At 29.0% G+C, this 24,911-nt stretch overlaps 1 protein-coding gene across 3 annotated transcripts in view; it reads left to right on the top strand.

Moving 5' to 3' along the window:
- LOC112692718 (acid sphingomyelinase-like phosphodiesterase 3a) overlaps positions 1-24,911 on the top strand; it is a 279,185-nt gene that overhangs the window by 156,238 nt on the left and 98,036 nt on the right. For all 3 annotated transcript variants that reach the window (XM_025567473.1, XM_025567472.1, XM_025567471.1), the window contains one exon: positions 20,356-20,576. In XM_025567473.1, coding sequence (XP_025423258.1) covers positions 20,356-20,576 — 221 coding nt within the window. The remainder of the gene's footprint in view (positions 1-20,355; positions 20,577-24,911) is intronic.

Genomic DNA, 24,911 nt, shown 5'->3' with positions numbered 1-24,911 from the left:
GAGAACCATAGACAATTTTTTTTTTTTACGAATAATGGAAAATGATACACGTTTATCGTATCTACTATATTGATATATAAATAGATCCCCCCCCCCCCGAAACATTTCGATGATACGTTCGGTAGTCGACATTGTAGAGCTTCGATGAATATTGAAGAGAGGGGAAAAAAACGTAACTTCACCACTTTCAAACCTACTAAAAAGATAACTTATCGTCTTACGTCACGCTACGAGACCGTATGGCTTGACGATTATGTGAAATTAATCGAACTTATTAACGGTGTTATAATTTTTTTTATTTGTTCATTTTATTCTGTTGTAATACTTCAACCAAGAAGAATTAAGTAAGAAAATTATAAATAAATTGGTTATGTACACTTTTTTGGACGGTGTGATGCTTAATTAATTGATATAAATATGAAAATTAATTTAAAACTATTTAGCACTGGTTTTCAACTTGAGGGAGTGTGCTCTTGGGCAGCCGTAAACATTTTTAAAAACCATAAAACAGGAAAACATTATTTATGATTATTTATTTTTTGTCGGACATTATTGATTAATTATAATATCTACTATTTATGTACATTATCGTTTATTTTTGCGTACTATCAGAGTTATCGCTAAATATTAACAAATTACTTTAAATTAAGCAGTGACAAACACTTTTAATAATTAATATTTAGTAATAATAAGTTTACAGTTTAATATTTACAAAATTATAATAATACATTTTGTTTTAAAAATTTGAAATAAGAATAATATTTTATTTCTCTGCAAATACAATTAATAACATTTAACACAATTTTGATTATTTAATGATTATTTCAATCTTAAAGTAGTGAGGGGGGCGTGATTTCATACGTATTATGAAAAAGGTATGGACTTTAAATGGTTAAAAATCTATGGTGTAGATAATTAATTATTGTTTTGTATTATCTAGTATTGAGTGTTAATAAATGTTGATCGGATAGGGAGACTTTTTCCTCCCATTTACCTAATTAGTTAATTTTCTCGGGTATATCCTGAACTTAATGTCTACGTACGCCACTGTATGTGTGACGTATTTGTTTTTCATTGGTCCTCGTGTCCTTTTACAAAGGAATAAAGTCACGTTCAATAGAAGTACCCTATTTATTTTGTACAATCCATTCAACTGATGAAATTCACATTTTTGCCATTGCCTGTTTTGTTTCTCCTGCATCGGCTATACAATTTTATTATCTTATTTATTTAGCTTTCACGATACCATCAATTATTTTTTTTTGTTTTCAACACCAGTTCTTTGTTTTAGATAATGAATTATTTTTATTATGTAACTTATGTAACTCGCAATCATAAATATAATATGATATACGGGTAATAATAATTATAATAATATACATCCCATCATCAGTGAAAATATTATCACAAAAATAAAATAGAAGTATCACATACTTAAAATATTGCAACATTACGTACTTTCCATTGACTTCATTGCAGTGTACGAATTATTAAATATTCTTATGCACTCGACGACAGTGTTTTTTGTTTTTTTTTTTAATTTCAGATATAATATGCGTGATGAATTTATATTAATTCGTTCATTTTGGAAGACATAATAAAACGTCTACTATAATGAACATGCAATGAGATTCCAAATCAAATTAATTCTCGTCAAAGTTCTTTTTTTTGTGTATAGATACTCGTGTTATTTGAGTTTTTTGTGCATTAAAGGACAGCAAAAGACAACTCGCATATTTATTATTTATAGATGATTGGTGCGTGTGTTTGTGTGTGTGTGTGTTTATTTTTTTCTATTTGTCCGCTTGCGTTCATCATTATGTTTTATTCATTACAAGTATAATTGTGTAGGCAAAGATTTCACGTACACACACATGACTAAATGTAAAACATAAGAAATTTCAAAGATATAGTATACACTCTGTGCATTCAGTTCAATTTAAATACTAAATATAATAATATATAATAGTAAAACGTATAGTTGGTAGATAATAATATACGATAAGAAGTGATAAATCACTTCATTTACGACCATTTTATCTGTTATAGTATTTTTTAACAAGAAGATATACGCTATTTTCGGCCACGAATGTTAAAGCCGTTTTGGCGCCACTGTTTGACGTTGAACCAGTTTGGCGCAGACCCTTTTTAGTGTCGCAGTTTCAAAAATGTGTGCATCTGACAAATATTTATGGGACTGCCTTTATGTATAAAATATAAATAATGAATTATTAAAATTGAAAAAATGTATTTATTTTATATAAATATAACTTATTAACTAATATATATTTTTATTTAATAGACTAAAAAATCAAAATAAAAAAAAAGATATATGCTCATATTCACAAAAGAAATTGTATTTAGTATTTTTCCTAATAAAACATTGTCTAATGTTTTCTTAATAATTGGTTTTTATATTATTTTTCTGAGACAATTAAAAAAAAAAAAAAACGGTTTGGCGCTGTGGATACGATGTGGGATTGTGTGAATAAATCGAATTTATATTTATCAGCTATTACAAAAAATTAGATAAATATACAATAATTAACAATATAATTTCAACCCTATTATCGTTATTAGGATACTTATGTCTTTTCATAATTCAACGTCGGTGCACGGAGTGTCTCTAATAATAGGTGTCTCTCACCAAAATAAAAAATATAAAAATTAAAATTACTAAAAAATGGACTGTGTAGTAATAAATATGTAAATCAATATAAAATAAATAAGTAGCCTAAATGGCACAATAAATAAATAATCATCATTGGCCCTAAAATGGCACAACTAATAATTATAATACAAATAAATAAATGCTCTGACTTAGATCCGTCAGCCTTTACTAAACTAATACAACTATCAATAATTTGGTCAACCAATACTCACGTAAAACTGTGATACACGAGGTGTGCCGGGGCCTGTAATTAATAAAACTAATACAATAAAAATCACAAGTTGACTCCGCACATAAATTATCGTATTCCGACAGTTGTTGACGAAGAAATTACAAGTCTCGTCACTGCACAATTCAAAACGACGATGAAAAACCACACTATTCATAAATTCCGCTGGGAAATGACCAATCTAGAACAATGTAAACTAAAGTACATGAGTAACTTTAAATTACTGAACGCCACTTACCAGACGGCATACAAAATACAACACAAAGAAAACCGTGGTTTTTGACAAAATGGCTGTAAACGGGAACGAGAACGAAATTCAAGAAAACTAATATTGATGTGTACACATCGTTGAACACGAAAACAAAGAGAGCGATGGTCCCGACGACATTTGCCACGAAAGCTACGGCCCCCGGACACAAATATTACGATAAAAATGTCTCCATGCCACCACACTAAAACTGAAAACAAAGGAATTTAAAAAAACTTGTGGCACCGAGAACATGACTTTTAAGAATTTACATACAGCATGACCGATAGAGATTGAAAACATGGAATAACGAACATTTACGCGCAACATTAACAGCGCGATTACACAGCTGGAGCTGTTTGGGAGGTTCAACTCCACGCCAACCATAATCGCAGCCGTGCAATGCACTGCAATGCGTCACACGCAAATTATAATACAAAACAAATAACACAGATAAAAATATGAAATTAGAAACTAAACACGAGGCTCAAATACAACTTGTTCCACCGTTAGCAATGCGCTCCTTAGGTTGTAGGGATGTTACACTCACAACTTTTAATATGTATAATACGATTCGGAAAAATCTGAAAAGTTGTAATTAAGTTTCTAGCAAAACAAGAAATAACATTTCTTAAAATAAGTTAATTATTTAATATTTTTGCGCCCCCCAGCTGCAGGCGCCCAAGGCAAGTGCCTCACTCGCTTCACCCTAGTTACGGATCTACTTATGTGTTTTGTGTTTATGTACGTGAAAGGTTTCTTACGTTTGTCCATTGATATAAAAACCCCAAACAGGACGATTAGGAACATATCATTATTCAGTACGTGCAAAACAATAAAATATAATAATATATTGAATAAAAATCATTAATTGTTGGGGTATTTTTCAACTGTATAGCATTATGTCTGCTACCCGAGCTGTTGATTTTTATTTTATTTTTTTTGTTAAAGATTCATACTTTTCATAGATCCATGGAGATGTTTGAAATTGTAAAATTTCCAAAAAAAAAAAAAAAACTACGCGCTATTAATGTTACTCGATGTTTTTAACCCGAAAATATAATAACGATCACATATCATATTATGTATTCAGTGTATAATAATAAAATATTTTATGTTTGTGTTTTTATACTGAGTGCGTAGAATTGAATTCGAAACTCGTATTTTTCATTATTTTTTATTATAACTATTCGCATACGTCCGCGTACATGCAAGCGTTATGTTTAACGACGAATACCGCGAGCGCCCCGTATAATATAAATTCTTATACCCGTCGTGTCACATACGACGTATATTATTATGAATATTTCGGTCTTGTGTTCATTATATTTCGATTTCGGTGCACGCGCGGGCATATTATTACAATATACGATGACTATTGTTTTGTTCATTTTGTATCCGGGAGAGTCGAAGCAGAAAACTAATGGCAATCCGAAAACACGTCGTGCGCGCATAGACAGTGTGCCGCTCTCACCAGTTCTGTGCATACGCATATGCATATGTATATTTCGCAGGCTTACAAAAGCCTTTTCGGCTCAATAGGTCAACAAAAGCGAGGTCGGCGCGCGGCACAATGCGAAGATTTATGTCACCCCTCCCATCCACTACTCCACCACGATCCCGTTCATTGTGTAATGCCTTGGCAATATATTTCTGTACGCGCGACGTGTGCGAGTAGATCCGATACGGATTTCGAGAGACGGTTTGACGGATAAAAAAACAACGGCGTGCGAACTTCGTCCGTCGCACGTGCGCTAACGGTGATTGTACACGCATGTATCGAGCCCGTTATTATACCGTTCATCAGGCTTATCAGTTTTTGATATGTTACCAGGGTAGTGGTTTCACCCCGGGTTCGGGTCGAAAATTGTGTCTACCTTGTGCACGGCACATCGCATTGGCGCTTGCGTCGACAAATAATACTACGGACCGCCATTCGTCATGGGCTATTATATTAATCTGAATTACAATCGGGTTTTAATCGAATATGTAAATAAATGTTCATATCGAAAAATCGATCAAAAAGCATCATCTTCCAACTTCCGACGCTTTATTATTATTACACAACGCATGGATTCCCGTCCAAAAATGTTCACCGTTACTCGTTTCTCCTATCAACGGTCATCGTTTTACTATGCTAATGATAGTATCATAATACATTTGGAAATAACCTTTTGCTGATTTTTCGTGATGTTGTCTATAATAAATGTATAAGTGATATTTATTGTTTCAATGTTCACTGTCGTTTATCGGTGTATACATACAGTTCTATATAAAAAAAAAAAAAAATAATAATAATAATAATATCAAAAAAAATACACTTATGGATATTTAATTATATGTTGGTTCATTCAACGGATGGTTCCATTGTAGAACGCATAGTTATCGACCTATATTACAATCTAATGTCAGAGTATACGGAAGTTAATAAGCCAAATAACAATTTCTTTCATTCCTTATTGTTTAATGAATATGCAAGACATGTTTTTTGATATCATGCAGTTCTTTAATGGTTAATATTTATTATAATGATTTGATATTAAGAATAAAATTAACATTTTTTTTTCTTCTAATAACTTTTCAAAAATTATATTCTAATCAGGTACTTATATTGTAAAATTATCATCTTTGATATTTTCAATATGATAGTATTTTAAGAAAAATCATCGTTTGTTTAAAAATTAATCTAGAGTTGATTGGATTTTCTTTCCTTTGGTTAACTTCATAATAATATCAGTATTATTGACAGTAGCTTCTCATTAGGTTTCTCTTCTTTAATATCATCAACTACATTCTAACTCTGGCATATTCTTCTCTCAAATTTGTTAACCATTGTTTCACAACCAATTCAACTTCTTTTTTACTGAACCTTTTCCTTTTATGATCTGCATTTTTATTTTCAATAATACATTTTAGATTTCCTGTCCACTTTTCAGAATTTTATCTATTAATATTTAAAATACATTTCACTTACATGCTTGATTGTCTCTAGTTCAGTTGAGGAACCCATTGTTTTATGAAGAACGTCTTATTTATTTATTACACTTAAATTACGGTGTTTATTCATTGAAGGAAAAAAAATAAACAACAAAAATAAATAAAAATTTAAACATGTATCCCATGCATTATACTGAATACAACAATATGTATTCATAAACTGTGTATCATACTAACATTGACGACTCAATGGTTTATCGTGAAAAGATTTTTTATCTCCACATTAAGAACAAAATACCGGTAGTACCGGTTAGTATCGTATTTATAGTACATTTTTTCATTGTATGACATATATATGTTGTATTATACGTCTGATAAATCGACCATTATATTAAAATTTGAATTTCACTGCTCAAAAGGATATTGGAACAGCCATTTACTGGTGGAGGGGGAAATAAAATAAAAAGCCTTAAGACAAAGATAAACAAAATGCTTCAAAATTATTTTTTAGACCAAAGTTATGTTTTTGGTAGCCTCAGTGGCAAGGCAGATACAGTTAGTTATTTTATGAAGGGATAAAATGAATAACGGATAAACTAATGTTTAACTAATGTCTATCCACATTTTATTTTTAATATGTCGAGTGTAAAGTCTATAGTTATCTTATAAATATTGTGTAGGTGAATTATTTTCATAACGAATTTTAAAATAATACAATTATTTTTAAAAATTTAAAATATTAAATAGTAAAAACTATGTTTTCTGGATTTAAAAAAAAAAATTATTTTACTAATTAAAATTAGGTATTTATGGTTACATACGAACATCGTTATAATATCAAACTCAAATACTGTTTTAGTATTTTATTGATTACCATTGGCAAAATTTCTTCTTACGTAAAATAATGTCAAATTCGTTTTGATAAAAAAGCTGTGTTAATATTATTTATTTGCTAAAATACTTAGGTATAGTCGTTGAAACTGTTATATTATTGTTTGAGATCGATCATAAGATCCAGTGTCGTTTTGACGTAAAATATAGAACGTTTTTAAATATCATCAATCACAATGTAAATACCCATAAAATAAAAAAAATAGAAACACTAAAAATTGGATTGTGCTCGAAACTTTTTCTCTTAGTTATAACTATTATTATTTCACATATGCTATAAACAATATGGTAGCGCTGACTAAAGCAATAGTAACTACGCTATGACGACTACTTCAGGAGAAAATATTTTTCTTTAAATGTAGATAAAGTTACCTTTAGCCTATACGTAGTGAATGATACTGTGAATTAGCCATTCTTGAAGATTGGTAGCGTACTCCAGTTCTCTTTAATTACGTAATATAATATTTGAACATCGTGTTAAACATAATTGCACCAACTCTGTTGTTGTTTTCACGTGTTGATTCGTCGGAATACATCAAGGCATAATAATTATTGTATTGTATGGCAAAAATCAAGTAGGTATGACGTCTAAATGATATTATTATTATAACATTCCGAGTTCCAACCGAACTTCGAAAAACGCAATCCTGTCACAGAAAAGGCACTTAAGACTTCCCGGAGGTTTAATTTAACGTCTTGGTAATCGACAAAACTCTTGAAAGGTTGTTAAAGTACAACTTCGTTCTTGTGTATTTTCGTTAATATTCGATGTATATATCGAACTGTCGATGTATAACTTTTTAATAGGTATATTCGATAACATATATTGATCGAAAAGATAAAAATTGAAAACAGTCGAAGAATGCGTATGTTTCATTTTTTTTATTTTTACGACAATGCAGTAAACACGATCAACTGCTGTTTGTAACGGGAACATTTTGCTCAACGGAATACCTAGAAACTGAAGGTTCTTTTACTTCTTTCAAGACACACTTTTAAATCCCAAAGGCCATATCGGTAGAAAAATGAAGATAGAGAGAGAGAGAGAGAGAGAGAGAGAGAGAGAGAGAGAGAGAGAAAAGAGATGGAAATATTGAGGATGGGGAGAATCGTATGTTAAGTACAACCAGACTTTTCACATTTTAATGGCGAATAATAATAGCCATGCCACATCCCTTCACGTCAACGTTTGTTATCGTAAACAATATTTTATGTGATGGTCGACATTTATTTATAATAATGAGTTATACTTAATACCGTGGCTTCCACGTTATGTGGAATTTTTTTTTTTTTTTATTGTTGATATTGTTCTTTTGACATCCTCCCATATTTGTGTTTTTTATTTTTTTTATTTAAAGCAATAGAAAATCTTTCCAACTGCGACATTGTTTTTTTCTCCGGTGTGTGAAAACTTTATACATTTATTTTTTTTTCTTATTAAACACCAAGCAACAAAAGTTGTTCGATTGGACCAGTTTAAAAGATAAAGTCTCCCATCACAACCGCGTGCCAATTTCAAAAAAACTTTTCTTCCTCATTATCTCTCGAAGTAAACGACAACGAACTGGCACTTTGTGAATATTAGTCTTTTTTTTCTCCCTCTCACTATCCGTCATCGCCTTTTCTCTCCGTTCCGAGGTTGACGCAGGAGCACTGATTACCTGCTCTAATTTCACTGGGAATTGTGTAAAACGTTATTGTCATTCGGAATCAAGCAATTTACACGCATCGTTTACATATAAGAGTGAATACATAATATGCAATTATACTGGGAGCATAGACTTGTCAATCATTTAATTATAACCAAACCTACACATACTTAGTTCTTACACGTACTTAATACTATTTATGTATAAATATAATGTCAATAAAAAAAAAAAAAAAACTCGTGTTGTTTTTTCTGAAAAAATGTGCCAACAACACGAATTACCGTTTATCCATTTCCGTTAAACATATTAAATATTTGAACTCAATAAAATATTTTTTTTGTAAAAGAGGTAACAAAGCATATTTGGATTCCGCTCAATACTCGAGTGGTACCGTAAATCACGTATTAAATTCCCATCAACAAACGAATATGTCAATTTTTATTCGATATAAATCATAGTGCATTTTCTGTTATCAAGAATTATTGCTATAAACAGACCAGAACTCAATATAGTCGAAATATATATTATATAATACTATGTAGTGATAGAAATACTAACAATAATTTAATATTAATTTAACAATAATTATAATGTCTTCCTTAATGAATTAAGATTATGGTCCGAATATTATGCTAGTTTTACAAATCATAAATCAATTTTTATTTCGTTGTAAAACGTATGTTACGTACACCAACTTCAATATTATAACAAATTTTGTCTGTATAATATCCTCAATAAGATTACTTTTAAAAAATATATTACACCTCTGTATTTCTTAGAATGTGTTTTCTTCCTTGATTGGTTCTACAGAAAATCTGGACGTATTAGTTATTCATATATTTAGATTGAATGTATAAATGAATAACGAACAGACACAACGTTATAATTGAAAATTCAAGTAAACTCGTATACCAATAACCAATATTTGTATAGATACCACATTATAATATATACTATCTTGATTATTCGGAAATTGAGGCTCTGCCATAATTAAAGAAATACTATCGAATACTTTTATATTCGGTACAGAGATATAAAATGACCATTTATATAAAATAAAAATTTAAATATTATTATATTTAAAATATACTGTTTATATTAGATAACTATCAATTTTTTTTTCTTAAATCAAGACCTTGATAACATAGGCCATTGGCCACTATCGTAGTTAAATAATTATAAAATTATTTTAAAATATCAAGTTACAGTTTTTTGCTATTTTTTTTTGTTTTAATAAATCAAAAAAAATGGTTAATTTTGAAAAAATACAAAAAAACCTTATCTGAATTAATAAGACAAAAAAAATGAAAAAAAACACGATCATCTTGTTAGGTATTATTTATTATATGGTTTTGAATAAATTAGTATTTTTAATAAAATTCAAATATTTATATAATAATTAATTATGTACTTGTATATTTAGTATAAGAATGTTTCTAGGTAATAATTTAGCTCAAGCGAGTTGTCAAAATAATCCACTAGCATACCTTTTAAATGACTCAGTACCGATAATTATAATATATTATGTTAAAAAATATATCCACAGATATAATAAATTATCGATCAATATCAATTCTATCACACTTATTAAAATTAATATATATATATATATATATATATATATATATATTGTATATATTATATAATTATCGATAAACGACATGGATTTCGTACCGGACGTAATACAACCACATGCAAACTAGTATTGCGTAATTTCATATTTGATACCTCCCAAAAACATTCTCAGGTGAATCTCGTGTACTCTTATTTTTCCGAGGCTTTTAACTCAGTCTACCATAAAGTCCTATTGAAAGTATTAGGAACATTCGACTTAATTGAATCTTTAATCTCGTGGTTCAATTCTTTTCTGCTCAATAGACAACAATAGGTGTTTGGTATTAAATCAAATGTATTCTCATCTCACTTTGACGCACCGCAAGGAGGTTACCTATCACCTATAGTTTTCTTATTAATTGTCAAACAGTGTGCAAAATCCTCTACCTTCTGCTAGAATATTATGTTTAGTGGACCACATGAAAATATATTAGGAAATAAAATCTTAGGTAAAGAGTTGATATCTATAAAATAACGTTGATTCTTTCTCTATCTGGTGTAAAATGGTTTAATCTTGCTAAATACCGGGTTGTATCCTTCTCCTGATTTCGTAATCCAATTATATAGCTTCAAATTATTAAGTTAACTCGATCCAAGTGAACACATTTCAATAATTTACTGTAAATCATTCAAAATTATAGGTTTCATTACTCGATTTTCTAAAAAAAAAAAAAAAAATAAACTTTCTAAATCACTTAAATCCTTGTACTCTAGTTTAAGCCAAAATTATAGAATAAGGATCATTATTCTGGAATCCTTATACTACCACCGGTTCAAATCAATTTTAACGTATACTATGTTCATTTTTGATATATGTTGGCTTCTCTTTAGATATTTCTCATTAACCTCACGATAACTCTCCTGTTGATGAAGCACTTAGGATACATACCCTCGCTGAACGTAGACGTGTGCTTAGTTTAAAGTTTTTCAATGACCTTCTACTCAACAAAATTGATTTTTCTACCTTACTATCCTTGATAAATTTTAAAATTCCTTCTCGTTCTTCTCATTCTAATATAACTTTCCATATTTCCAAAGCTACCAAAAATCCCCAACAATTCAAACAACATTTTATGACTAGTGTGTCCCTACATGACCCTACATTCTTAGATTTTTAACTGCTTATTGCTTTTCTCACAGTTTTATTTTCGGAAGTCATAGTTGTCTGTTATTTATTAATATTGTTTACTCACTATTTACTGTTTCATGTTTACTAGTTTATTTTCTTAATTCATGTTTATCTTATTAAGTTTACTTTATTACATTCTTTACTGAATTTACTACTAGAAAATATATCAATAGCCAAAGGGATTTCTCGTATACATATAATAATAATAATAATAAATAAATACATTTTTAATTTTATATATACATGTATTGTGTGTGAGATAAAATTACTTTTTGATTTCTCATTTTATTTTTTTTATTTCTTAAATTAATATCGTATTCTCGAGTACGTACCGGAATTTCAAAGTACCCAACCACACAAACATATATAAATATACACATGGACTAAATACTTCATGTAATATGTAATAATTGTAAATCGTGGGTATGAAACCATAACAACACAATGACATCGCAAAAACTAATATCCGAATTATTGAAAAACGGAATCAAACACGCGTATATTATAAAATATAATATATAATTCATTTATCATTAAATTATTATATATACACGTGTACCCGTTATAAAATTTAAGTGGTACACAGGTCGCGTATTTTTATTAGCGTTTTATTGATTTTTCCACCAATTGTAATACACAAATATAGCCCAATAACTACTCCTCATCCTCTCCCAAAACTTGTTTTTTTTTATTATTATTATTGCCTTGTAACCCCTAAGCAAATTGGTTCATAAAGCAATAAATTTAAATTACTAATGACAGCATTAATTCTTAGTTTTTAGAAATTAATCAATATTCCAATGAAATTTAATTTGATTACGGTTGGGACATATACAAAATAAGGATTTAAAATGTATGTTTCCGATCGTTTAACGAGTGTAAAAAGTATTCAATTTTAAATTTAATTGACATATATTTTGTAACTCATATATTAATATAATAAGGGTCAGTTCAAATGAGTTCACGTCCATCTACCAATAATTGTAAAAACAATAGCCAGTAAGATCACACGAAACAAATAAATAACTACTTTCAAACTCCATTTATAAACCGTATTATTATCAATATAATTATCAAATAATCAGTCTTTAATGGCTCAACCTGCACTTTTGTAAATATAAAACAACAAAACAAACAAAAATAATTAATGTTATATAGTTATGTTGTAATCATGATTACAAATCCTTTTCTAAATTAAATTATTTGTCAAAAATGTGATGTTTATTGATTAAATATCCTATACATGGCGAGTCGTGTAATTGGGTACAAAGGTTTAATAATTTAAAACAGTATAATAAGAAATAACCTATATCACATGTCATACGCTACACTACTTTAAATTATTAAATGTTCTTAGAATATTTATAGTTTATAACACATATTTAATACTGAAGACATTTCATAAAATAAAAAAAAAATGTTGATCTCAATTTTATAGTCAAATTGTAAATAATATTATTCTCAATATATGTGTAATGAGGGTAACATAATGTGTATGTAAATCATTTAAGTTCTTTATTCATATCAACACGGGTTTAATAAAATAATTATAATAATATGAGCCTTAATAGTTGTTTTAATAATAGGTTTTTTCAAGGATTTCTATAATAGGAAGTTTAATAATTAAATGACTCCTGTGGTAGTACTGTAATTTGTAAGATTTATTTTGCGGTAGTTTTGCTTTCAACAACGATTTTCGTTTAGAACCATTACGTAAGGTAAGGTAGGTTATATAATAAGATGGCAGATTTTTGAATCTTTTCAAAAGTTACCGATTGTAAAACTTGAATTTTATCAAGATTACATAATTTTTTAAAGCTTGATACAACAAAAAAAAAAAAAAAAAAAATGAAAAATAGTTTATTGTATACACGTTAAAATGAAATGGTTATACAAAAGACACCGTTGATTTAGTAGTTGAAACGTAATTTAAAAATAATAAGAATAAAAATAAAACTTTGAATTCGATAAATATATATATATATATTATAAATTAATTAAAAATTAATATTTTTATAAGTATTACGTTTAACACATAATCCCTGCAACAAAAAAACGATTTCTTTAATGCAATTCTATACAATGACATAAATTATTATCACGATAATTGATTTCGTTTTTATAGTATATAATCGATAAATTTAAATTTTACAATAGAGAAAAATTTGTGCCTTGTGTATGATATAATATTTATATTTATATGTATATATATATATATAGTAAATAATGATGATTTTGATACTGAATTCTAAAATATGATGTTTTTCCTTAAAGGATCTTTGTTTTACGCTCCCACCGTGCATATATCATACCCTTTCAGGTAAATTCTATTAACACAGGAACCATAACATCCGCCCAGTCAATATAGCCTTTTAAGCCTGACCCTTAGACTAACAATTCGGTGCACACACTCACACATTTATAAGATTTATGTATCATTACGTTTCACGTTAGAAACTTTTTTATTATTTACTATTCGCCACCGCGTGTATATTATTTATCTATAGTATCTATAGTAATCACAGCCTTGTACACACATAAGCGTATAGCTCTATATATTATGCAGTAATTTATGTTACACTCACGTAATTCAAAATGTTACACTATTTAAAAATTTCATTTAATCGTAATTTCACCATTTAAAAATAAACATCTTATAACTGTATTGGATATTCCAATCCTGATACTCGTATCTTGAATTAGTATTTTTTTTTCTTTTAATTCAATTTTTATTCAGATAAATAATGGACCTCGTAAAGAAAAACTCAAGTTGAGTTATAGTTAACTTTATTGACCAATGGTATATAAATAATAAATGTAATGATGTGAATTATTTCAAAGTCTTTCATTTCCTTTCTCTTGCTCTTTCTCTTTCTATTTTTTTTCTGTTGTTCATATATTATATATATAATATCAAAAATATTTTATTTGAATGTTTTTTATACACTGTAATAACAGCGATTCTTTTAAGCAAACTCATGTTCAAAATTCGATTTCTCAAAAGTATTTAAAAAAATAAAAATATAGTAATCAATCCAAAACAATATTAATAACTGTATAACCGATCAAATTGAAGTCGTTAACATTTCAGTACAATAATTGTCAGTTCAGTCATCTAACAAAATTTAAATTCGCTTCGAAAAACGTATTTACTTGTTAAAAAATCATTCAAGCTAAGCATATATGAGTAATATAGACTCTTAGAAGATTATTTACACTGAAGTCTATCAGGGGCGTATTTAGACTTACTTGTGGGGGGGGGGGGGGGGTGACTAAAATGTTTTCTTCAATTCAGACTCCAAATTTACAAGTAAAATTTTTTGTAATATTTAAATCATGTGAATCTTTAATATTGGGTTTTTTTTTTTTTTTTAATCTAATGCCGGATCCACTTGGAATGGACTTTTATGTAGTTTTTTTTTAACGCCTATCCATGTTTTGAAAGTTTCACTTGTGTTTTATTTGATTTTCACTAAGTATGGACCAGTGCTTAAATCAAAATAATATATATTGTTTATTGTTATGGGATATTTAAATGTTTTAAGCAATTGAGCGTTTAACCCTATAAATAATTTAAACGTTATTCAATATAAATATTATTTAAATTAGTGTAAAATTTGAAACGTTTTCAAATGTAGTATTTAGCAAATAATACTATTTAAAATAACATTACATATTTTAAATATTATATTATATATATTTTACCTCTAACCAGTGGTGTATCGATAAATATATTTGTGGGTATACGCACTAAAAAATATGGTTATTAATCCTAAAATTATTTTTCTTGCTTCACTCGAAAATTGATTTCTCTCGATACATTCGAAAAAATTAAATTTATTCTTTGTAACTACATATTTATAACTTCTATTAAGACTATAAATAACACCACAAGATATCCATTTGCAGCGCGTTATAAATTGCATGATGCATATTTAAGAATCATGGATTGAATATTCACATTCCATACTATTTTATTCAATGTTATTCACTACAGTTAACAAAATACATTAAACACAGCGTTCACTGTAATCTTCAACAGCTAAATATTTCAATCAATTTCACGGTTCATAAACAATTTTTTCCAATGAACTATTAAATTATTATTATTTTTTTAGTTTTCGAGTTATTTTAGATGCGTATACCCGTAAAATAATATTTTACATTAGGTTACGCCGAAAATCGAAAATCTGCTGATGAGAATATGCCGCGGCGTATACCCACGTATACGTACCAATACACCTTTAACGATATTTTTTTTTTGTAATTCTCATTACTTATAACTTATAAATAAAGCAATAATATTTGTTGTATAAAAACAATAAAATGCACATACCACGTAAAATATATATTTATTGTCACCAAATTATTTTTGATGAGGCAGGCCATACGGGTTCCGCGCCGACAATATCCGACGTATTTTCAGAAAGCATATTTATAAATTATAATTAGTAATGCTAACTTGTATATTATTAATTGATAAATTTATTGCTGTTTTAAACATCCTTTTTATATATATTTTATTTAAATTACCTAGTAATTTAAATCAATTTTACAAAAATTACTGTTCCAAATTTATTTTACTGATAGTTATGAATATTTTTCCATGGCAATTTTTTTATGTTCGAATTGTTAATTGTTTTCTGTTATGTTATTCGTTATTAATTTTAGTCGTTTTTCGTTTCTATTATCTATTATCAATTTCAATTGCTTTTTGAATAGTTTAACGTTATACTTATAATGTTATAAAAACGTTTTGGTGCCTTGGTATGGACACTAAGTATCTTTATAAAATTATCCACATTAAAAAAATTAGAAATGTTTATCTCACATATGATTGATTCCTTAAATACGGATTTAGGGGGGGGTCGCGCCCTTTGCCCCTCTCTTTAAAATACATCCCTGTCATCTATGCTGCAATCGTGTATAAACCACACAACTTCTTCACTCGTGGCCACGTTAAATACACAAAACACGTACGATTTATCAATCAACATAACACTAGTCGTAGTCCGTCACGCTATTGGGCGTCGTAAGGGTGGACTGATACGACCCACGTGGTGGTTTACATACATTTGCATAACTTACGGCCAGACATTTTAAAATGACATGATATTCATTATTGGGTTATTTATTAATGACATTTTCTTGGCAAACAAATTATAATAGTTTTGCCTGATGTGGTCGGGCAACAAAGGTTTTCACGATTATAATCAACCGACAATTTAAATTGAAGGCTTCGAGCATTATTCTAATTATTTTTCGTGCATACTTCTTTCCGATATACTGACAAGGACCGTATCACGAATAATACAGAGCTCGCAATGCAGGTTTAATTTAATACAAAAAGTTTTTAAAACCAACACAATATTATACAAACTCCGTTTGTACTAATTCCGTACAGTACACTGACCACTGTTTTTCCAAAACAGTACATAATAGTGCGGCTAAGGTATTAAAAAATCCAATAAGTACAATGGTTACATTTATCATTACCTTATATGAAGTGTTTATTTCTAAACAGATTAATTAACAATTCGTTTGGTTGGCAATCAAAAAGTATTACAGGAATTAATAATATAATTAATTATATAATAATTAATAATTCCTGTAATACTTTTTGTAAATAATATTAACATTGTACTTTGTAATATTTTCAACGATTTTGATAAAAAAATAGGAACGGTAAACAGTTAATACTACATTTATAGCATAACATCAATAAAAAGACCTGTAGTTTTTTTTTTTTTTTTTAAAAAAAAATCATTTAAAATTTATTTTAAAAACTTCTTAACTGATTCATTTTATTGTATATACATGAATAGTACTAAGATACTTTTTAAAAGCTTTATATTTAAATGAAGAAACACAAACAAATGATTTGAAAAAAATGCTATTTTATATTTTTTTTATTGAAATAGTAATAATTTTTAAAAAGAATAACATCTTAGAATTTAAAATTTATCCTCTTTATATATATATTTTTTTTTTATATAAGATATGATTTTTCATTTATTGGTTCGCTTTTCAATATATTTTAATCAATTAAAATGTATTATAATGAATAGGAAAACAGAATATATGTATATAAATAAACTATTCAATTTATCTGTATTTAGTGCAACAAAATCTTTTCATGTTAGTATGAGAAATAAATTATAAAAATACAAACATTTAAAAAATTTTATTCTAAAAAATAATATGTAAATGTCTTTTGTACTTAAACACTTTATCAAATGGAAAATAATATTGTATACTAGGATTTACAGTCAAAAAATTGAATTCGTTCATTAATTGGTCTATTGGATTTCTTGAACATCGCTTAAAATTATTTGCATGCATAAGTGGCCAAAACTTATAAATTAATAATAATCCTTTTTCACCATTAATCAATGTTTTAAAGTAGTATTCGAATATCTAACGCGAAACGAAAACATAATATCCAATGAACAATAGAGAAGAAAATAATTGGTAATACCTATAAGTATTTACATATATATATATATATACTAGAGAACCAGTTGTTTAAAATGTAATTTTATATGATCTATACTTTTAAAATTAACATCTAAACTATATTAAATATAAATAAGAATTAATTAAGAGCTTCGATTGTAACAGTGGAGCAAAAACATGTAAAACCATGTGTCTAGTAAACCGAATTTGTTTATTCTGATTTCAAACACTAATAAACATTTTATTATTATTTCTTTGAAAATATTGAGGTTCAATACCTATTAGTTTATCCTAAAAATGTTTATGTCGGTAGAAGTAAAACACACCGGTGACCGTTTTTGTTTAATGATAACACTAGTATTATGGTTAAAAATAGATTTTTCCCAGTTTAGGTTTGTGTACTAGTAAAAAAGTTTTGATAACACTTCAAAAAAAATACATTAACAATGGATATAAAGTTTCTTGACTTATATTTCGGCTTTGACAATAGTAGAGTAACGCTTCAAAAACACGTATCTTTAAATTATTGTTTATGAGGCTCTTTTGTTTTTTTCAAAAAACACACACATTAACCGATAGGACAAAGTTAATTTCTTAATGATTTCGTTCTAAAAATCAACTTTTGTTAATATAATATAATTATATTATATATATAATTTTAATAATCATAAACTCAAATTAAGTTAAGTTATTTTGGAGTAGACAGTTTATGAAATCCGTGCTAATCTCAATGATAACGGGAAGCGAGTGCAAACATCAGTTATTCAAAAAATAAAAAATAAAAAAATATCAATAAAATAATTTCCGCCTGACACATACTCTCCTCACCGTGCCACCTCTTCACACCCACGCACCCGGGCCCATCACCGTGCGTGTAAAAATTGCGAACAGACGTATTCCGAATATAAGCAGCGCGTGGACGAAAGTTTTGCCAAGCACAACAACAAAAACTGCTTTCCATGTTCCTCGCGCACAGATTTATAATCATTGTTTACCACGCATCGTATATGGAATAGTATGAAAAGAAATTACTGTGGTAGGGAGGAGGAGAAAAGGAAAAAAAAATAGAAAACCAACTGTGGTCGTATCATATATTTTATACTCGCTGTACAATATGTAGTATAATATGCACGAGTAAGGGAAGTATTAAACTAAAATTAACAAACATTCCCTTGTGTTGTAGACACAGTCCTTTCTTCTTCTTCTTGCTCCCCTTACCACTAACCTACACTGCAAGGATTACTACCAGGGTGGACCACAATGGTGTGTTATATAAGTGACCTAACCATAGATTTTTAAGGCTTAACTATGACCGTCATTACGAGGTAAAAATTAAATAAAATATATAAAAAAAAATAATACGTAAAGAAAAACGTATGATTCAGGGTCTTTTTTAACAATGTGTTCATTAATTTAAAAAGGAAAATTATGGTCTACTCGTATTTATATAACTGCAACCTTAATTATTTGAAACATCGACATTGATACGGTTTGTTTTTTTATTGGCAAATGTTCTATAAAAGCACAGTTGAAAACGATAATCGGAAGCTTTAATATTTGTATAATACATGCGAAACCGTTCGAATAATTCGTATTCATACGATAGAATTGAAAAAAAAATTTAAAACACGATATATAACATCTTTATAAATAATCCCCATATATTTTTTAAATTTCTTAATTTTATTATATTATCACCATCGATTTCAATAGTTAGTGAAAATCTTCGGAACTAAAAAACATAAAAAGCGTGTAATGATTTAATTTAAATTAAAAACTATTAATAAATATATTATCAGTAGTATTCGTTACTATGGCATAAATGTTTTATATTAATTATTGATAACATACAAATTTAGAATTACGAATTATGTTTAAATGAAGAAGTATTTTATCTAATACAGAATTTTTTGCAACATTTTATGCAATTTCAAATAAATAAAAATTAACATTTTTCGGAATAATGTTGTGCACACAAAAAAAAAAAATAACCGGAAATGGTTATTTAACGAAAACAGAAATAATACCCATAGAAATCAAAATCATTGACATGCAGAAATATAGGAATATTGTCATATGAAGAAAAATATCTCTAGATGTATGCATCTATGCGAGTTGACAGTACTTTTCAGAATTATAACACTATTATATTTGTTCATATTCATCATAAAACTTTCAAAGCTCGTGTAAAAACCCGTTCCAAAATATTATGTCCAGTGTTTCTTAGAAAAAAATAAGAATCATCGCATTTCGATCCCCGCATCGCAGAGAATAATATAAGTATGATCGAGAGTAAGGACGATAAATAAATACGAGTTGGTTTTATTAAAAATGTTCAATAAATAATGGATCGTAAACAAACCGTCGAACCGCATATAATGCCCATCGAAGACGCATATTGAAAACGAAACGCTCTGTTTCACGCGATTAAATGATAATTCGACGAGCTGCTGCTGCTGCTGTTTCTTTTATTGCTGTTAAATCTATGCTTAACTGTTTAACAATTGTTAATAATTTAAATTTTCTATCCAGAGACTCCGTATCATCAGACGTCGAGGATTCGGCCGCCCGCGTTATGGCCATTCAAAACGTCACTAATCTGCTCATCCACACGTTCAGCAGCCAGTTCGTGTTTCCGGTGCTGGGTCACGACGACCCCGGGGCCCTCAAAGGACAGATGATCGGCTACACTGAGCTGGGAAACTATTGGAGGCAATGGTTGCCGACGGATGCTATACAGACGTTTAACAAAGGTCAGTGATGCTTTTCATTATGTTTCAGTAGATTACTAGCGAAATTATATTATTATGTGTAGTTCAAATATCGAGCAATTTGGAGTGATAACAATGGGTGGACACTCTCCTCAAACCGTATGCAAATGTAATGGTTAGGGCATAGATAATTCAATAAATATAGATCAACTGTTTATAAGCTCAAGTCTCTGGGTAGGGGTAATTTACCCGTCTCCTCCTGTACTTCTTGGAATGCGGTCATGTTGGTTTTTATCTGGCCAATGTACGAACGGTTTTGTGTTGAAAATCAAAACTCCCATTTACATATTAAATTATTTTGACAACTGTTATTAACCGTTACATCAGAGGCTGCATCCGAATTGCATACCATCTCTTAGAGCAGGGGTCGCCAACTATTCGATCGCGATCGAATGGTCGATCTTTTTTAGAATACAGGTCGATTATTGTAAAATTTAATTTTACCACTGTCGATCGATCACGTAAATAATCTGATTAATCTGAACATTAGATTATTATCATTACGAAAAAAACAATAAATAATTATTATTTGGTGCTTAGACCTTTTTTTTTTTTTTTTATTACTCATCAAAAAAATCTCTTCCTAAAGATCTAAACTCTCTTGGATGTCGATCACTTGGGGCTTGAATATCAAATGTAGCTCACTTGTTTGAAAAGGTTGGCGACCCCTATCTTAGAGGGATTTGTCCGAATTGTATGCCACGTCTTAAATGGTTATGCCGTGTACCAACAAGTTTATTTATAATATATTAAAATGTATTACAATTATATATATTTTTTATAATGAATTTTTGTGCACAACTTAAAATTTATTTTGACTAAACTGTACTTATTGTATATTGTGGTCTGTTTTACATGCATACGTATCGATCATTTAAATATTTGTAGCTCAACTTTATAAGCATTATTATATTACTCTGAAATAATATTAAGATAAGAAACAGCATGCAATTTGGACATTCCAATTTATGTTTATTCTTTTGGCGTATAATTCGGATGCACCGACATCGGCCAACCACCGCTGATATTTTTCTTTTTCCACATCGTTAATGCATATATTATAATTTACGGTAATCATTTACAACGTTATACGCGTGTAAACATGCGTATTGCATGTTTCAGCGTGCTTGATGCGTTTGAATACGTGATTGTCTGCTAACATCGTAGGGGCGGTTTCGTAGTGTTTTTATACTTATACCGAACACTAAACAAAGATGAAGTGCGGGTATAGAATGGATAAGCGCGTATGTTTTCAATAGTAATTTTCGTTTTTAGAAATATTACATTCGACATTTAATATTAAAGTTAAACGTCAGTTTGAATTTTCCACTTTGTCGTGCGTCAATAACCAAGAAAACGAAGCATTGAAACGGTTTTTATTATTTTTTTTTCAGCTCTTTTCAATACGTTGTCATTTTAACTTTTACTCTTTATTTTCACTTTTTTAAAACATTACGTCATACGGATAAAACTAATTTACGCTTTCAGTCCATGTATTTCATTTACATAAAGATTTAGAAAGAAAATATTATAACCCCGGAAGGATACGGAGAAATTCCACGAGTGTATCTTCTTCAACGTTAGTCTTATGACTTTGTATAAAATATTTCCAATAAATATAATAAATCATCTTGTCTAAAATACGATTCTGTGAAAGGTCGTGATATTAAGAATCATGAAACCGATTTCATTAAAAAGATTTTATTTTGGAGTTTCATCTTGTCTATTTATACATCATATTAACAGATGAGGTATCGAGAATGAAATGGCTCTAAACATTTTGCTAAAATTAATATAATATAAATTAATTAATTTTAGGATGTGTCTATATGTATACTATATTTATTTGAAATAAAATAATTTGTGAAAATGGGAATTCACGATACTATAGTGAAACATTATTTTCAGTTAAGTTTAGGGATTTAGATTTATTTTTTTATCATATCATACATTTTATATAGATATTATATAATTAGTGAAACACGAATGAAATTCATACGAAGATCACTTATTGTTTCAACGTTTAAGTTTTGTGTTAATTTACTATTTTACTTTTTGAATAGTTAAATCTGAAAAACGTTTCTGAGTAGAAGTCAATATTTACTACATAGGTTGTAGATAAATTAAAATATTTTATCTTAAAAAAAATATATATATAAAAGACAATGAGCCTGAATTTAATATACTTTTATATATTACATTTAAAGCTTGGAAATTAACATAAAAAAAAAAAAAAAAAGGTTTTCATCAAACTACACAAAAATAAACAATTCGCATTGGTGAAAAACTAACCATTTTCGTAGTTTTTCAATTTTCTCACCACTAACTGTATGGTTAACGAAAATCATCTGTTTATATCATCATCTGTGTCCACTTTACAATCGTTAACTGTGGATAGGGTCAGTACAAAACTTTTGAAATATTTTATGGTCTTGGTAAAAGCGGGTTTTGAGAAAAAAAATATCATAATTATAAAACCAATAACTTCTACGCTTTGTCGAGAATCTAAAATTAAAATGCTCGTACAGTACGTGCATTTTGCTACAGTTTTACGACAGCCAAAAAACCTTTTTAAAAATTCGTCTCCATCAACAATATATGATCTCACGTATACGATTTCAGCGTCATGTTGCTGTGGTCGAGTCGTGGTAGAGGAGACTGGCAATAAATTATTTAATTACTTATTACGCCCGATAATAAACACCAAGTCGATAATTCGTGGATGATTATAATATAAATAATATTTCGTGACCAATAATTGAAGTGAGTAATATTACGATACACGTACAAGTACCATCGGAATATTGTAGTTCGAAAATAATATTTTATGAAGCGCTACGGTAAAAACAGTTTATATATATATTTATGCTTTTTTTACGACTATATTCATTAGTGCAGCTAATTCAAGCATACCCAAATCTAAAATCATACTTAACGCTAGGATCTCCCCTATTTGGTGAAATGATAATTGCACATCCACAGTCAAATTTAGATCTGCTACATTTCAGTTGTCTAGATAGTCTAAAACTACTACTGATTATTTGATATATAAAAATCAATACGCAATCACTTGTAGAACACTCAAATTCGCCAAATTATCAGCATGGAAAAAATTCACCTCCACACCTAACCCTAGTATTCTTATTTTAACCTTTTAGTTCACAGTCAAAAAATTCAGATAATTATCTCTCCTAACTTCTCAACTGATAATGAGGATTGGTTTGATAATTTCTGCTCAAAAGTTTCCCCGGATTATGTTCCTATGTACAACAAATTTGAATACATTCAATGTGATAATAAAAGAGTTCAAGTAGATAACTACATCCTAAAAAGCTTTTTTTACTGATTGCACTAAAAAATGCTATCAACTCCAGAAGATCTCCTGCTTCTGAACTAGACTCTATTTTATCTACTCGTATCGTCATTAAAAACCTACCAGAAAGAGCTATCAGCTGTTTACTAGATATACTGAACAACTTATATCTTAACATTAAGGTCCCGGATTCCGGGTGGCAGTTTAAGGTTATCCCCAAACTAAAACCGAATACCAATTAGGCAACTTATAGACCAATAGCCTTTTCTTCTACTCCTTACAAAATATCTTAGTATATTCTAAAAACTAGGTTGGAATGATGGATTGAATACTTTCCCATCCTACCAGAGAAGTTATTAAGTTTTCGTAAAGGTCACAGGACTTTAGAGTGCTTATCTTGTTTGGTTGGTCCTATTTACAATGGTTTCAATAACTGTGGTTTCCTAACCGCTGTTTTTATTGATATTCGAAGTGCATATGACTCCATTCACATACATTGTTAGCTATACTACACTCATATAACGTACCTGCCTCCCTGGTTCATTTCATAGGTTTTCTGCTATATATACGAGAATTAATTTTTATTTCCCCTTCGGGGGCCCAATCATGTCGAACCACTCACACAGGATTACCTCAGGTAATTGCCTCAGCCCTCAACTATTTAACATATACATGTCTGTTGTCGCGCTTGCCAGGAAGAGGTCAACATTCCGTACCTCATGTGCGCAGATGACTTAGTTATCTTTCACTCTCATAAATATCTAAATCAGGTATCGACAATCTTCAACCACTATCTGTCTATTCCTAACCACACTGCCATAACCAATCACACCAGATTACGCACTGGTTAGCCTAACTGTGATGAAGATTACTGTGACTTAGGTAATACCTTAAGAATTGTCCACCTCTCTCCGCCCAATGAACCCAGTTAAAGGCTCTCTTTTCCCTTTAAGGTATTCAATTTTCTCTCATTGTCGCTTTATCAACTGACAATGTTAATATAA

The sequence above is a fragment of the Sipha flava genome, unplaced genomic scaffold, assembly GCF_003268045.1.
Source record: "Sipha flava isolate LNK unplaced genomic scaffold, YSA_version1 76_pilon_pilon, whole genome shotgun sequence".
NCBI classification, from domain to species: domain Eukaryota; kingdom Metazoa; phylum Arthropoda; class Insecta; order Hemiptera; family Aphididae; genus Sipha; species Sipha flava.
The sequence above is the reverse complement of the archived record's forward strand: the minus strand, read 5'-3'. Positions and strand labels throughout refer to the sequence as shown.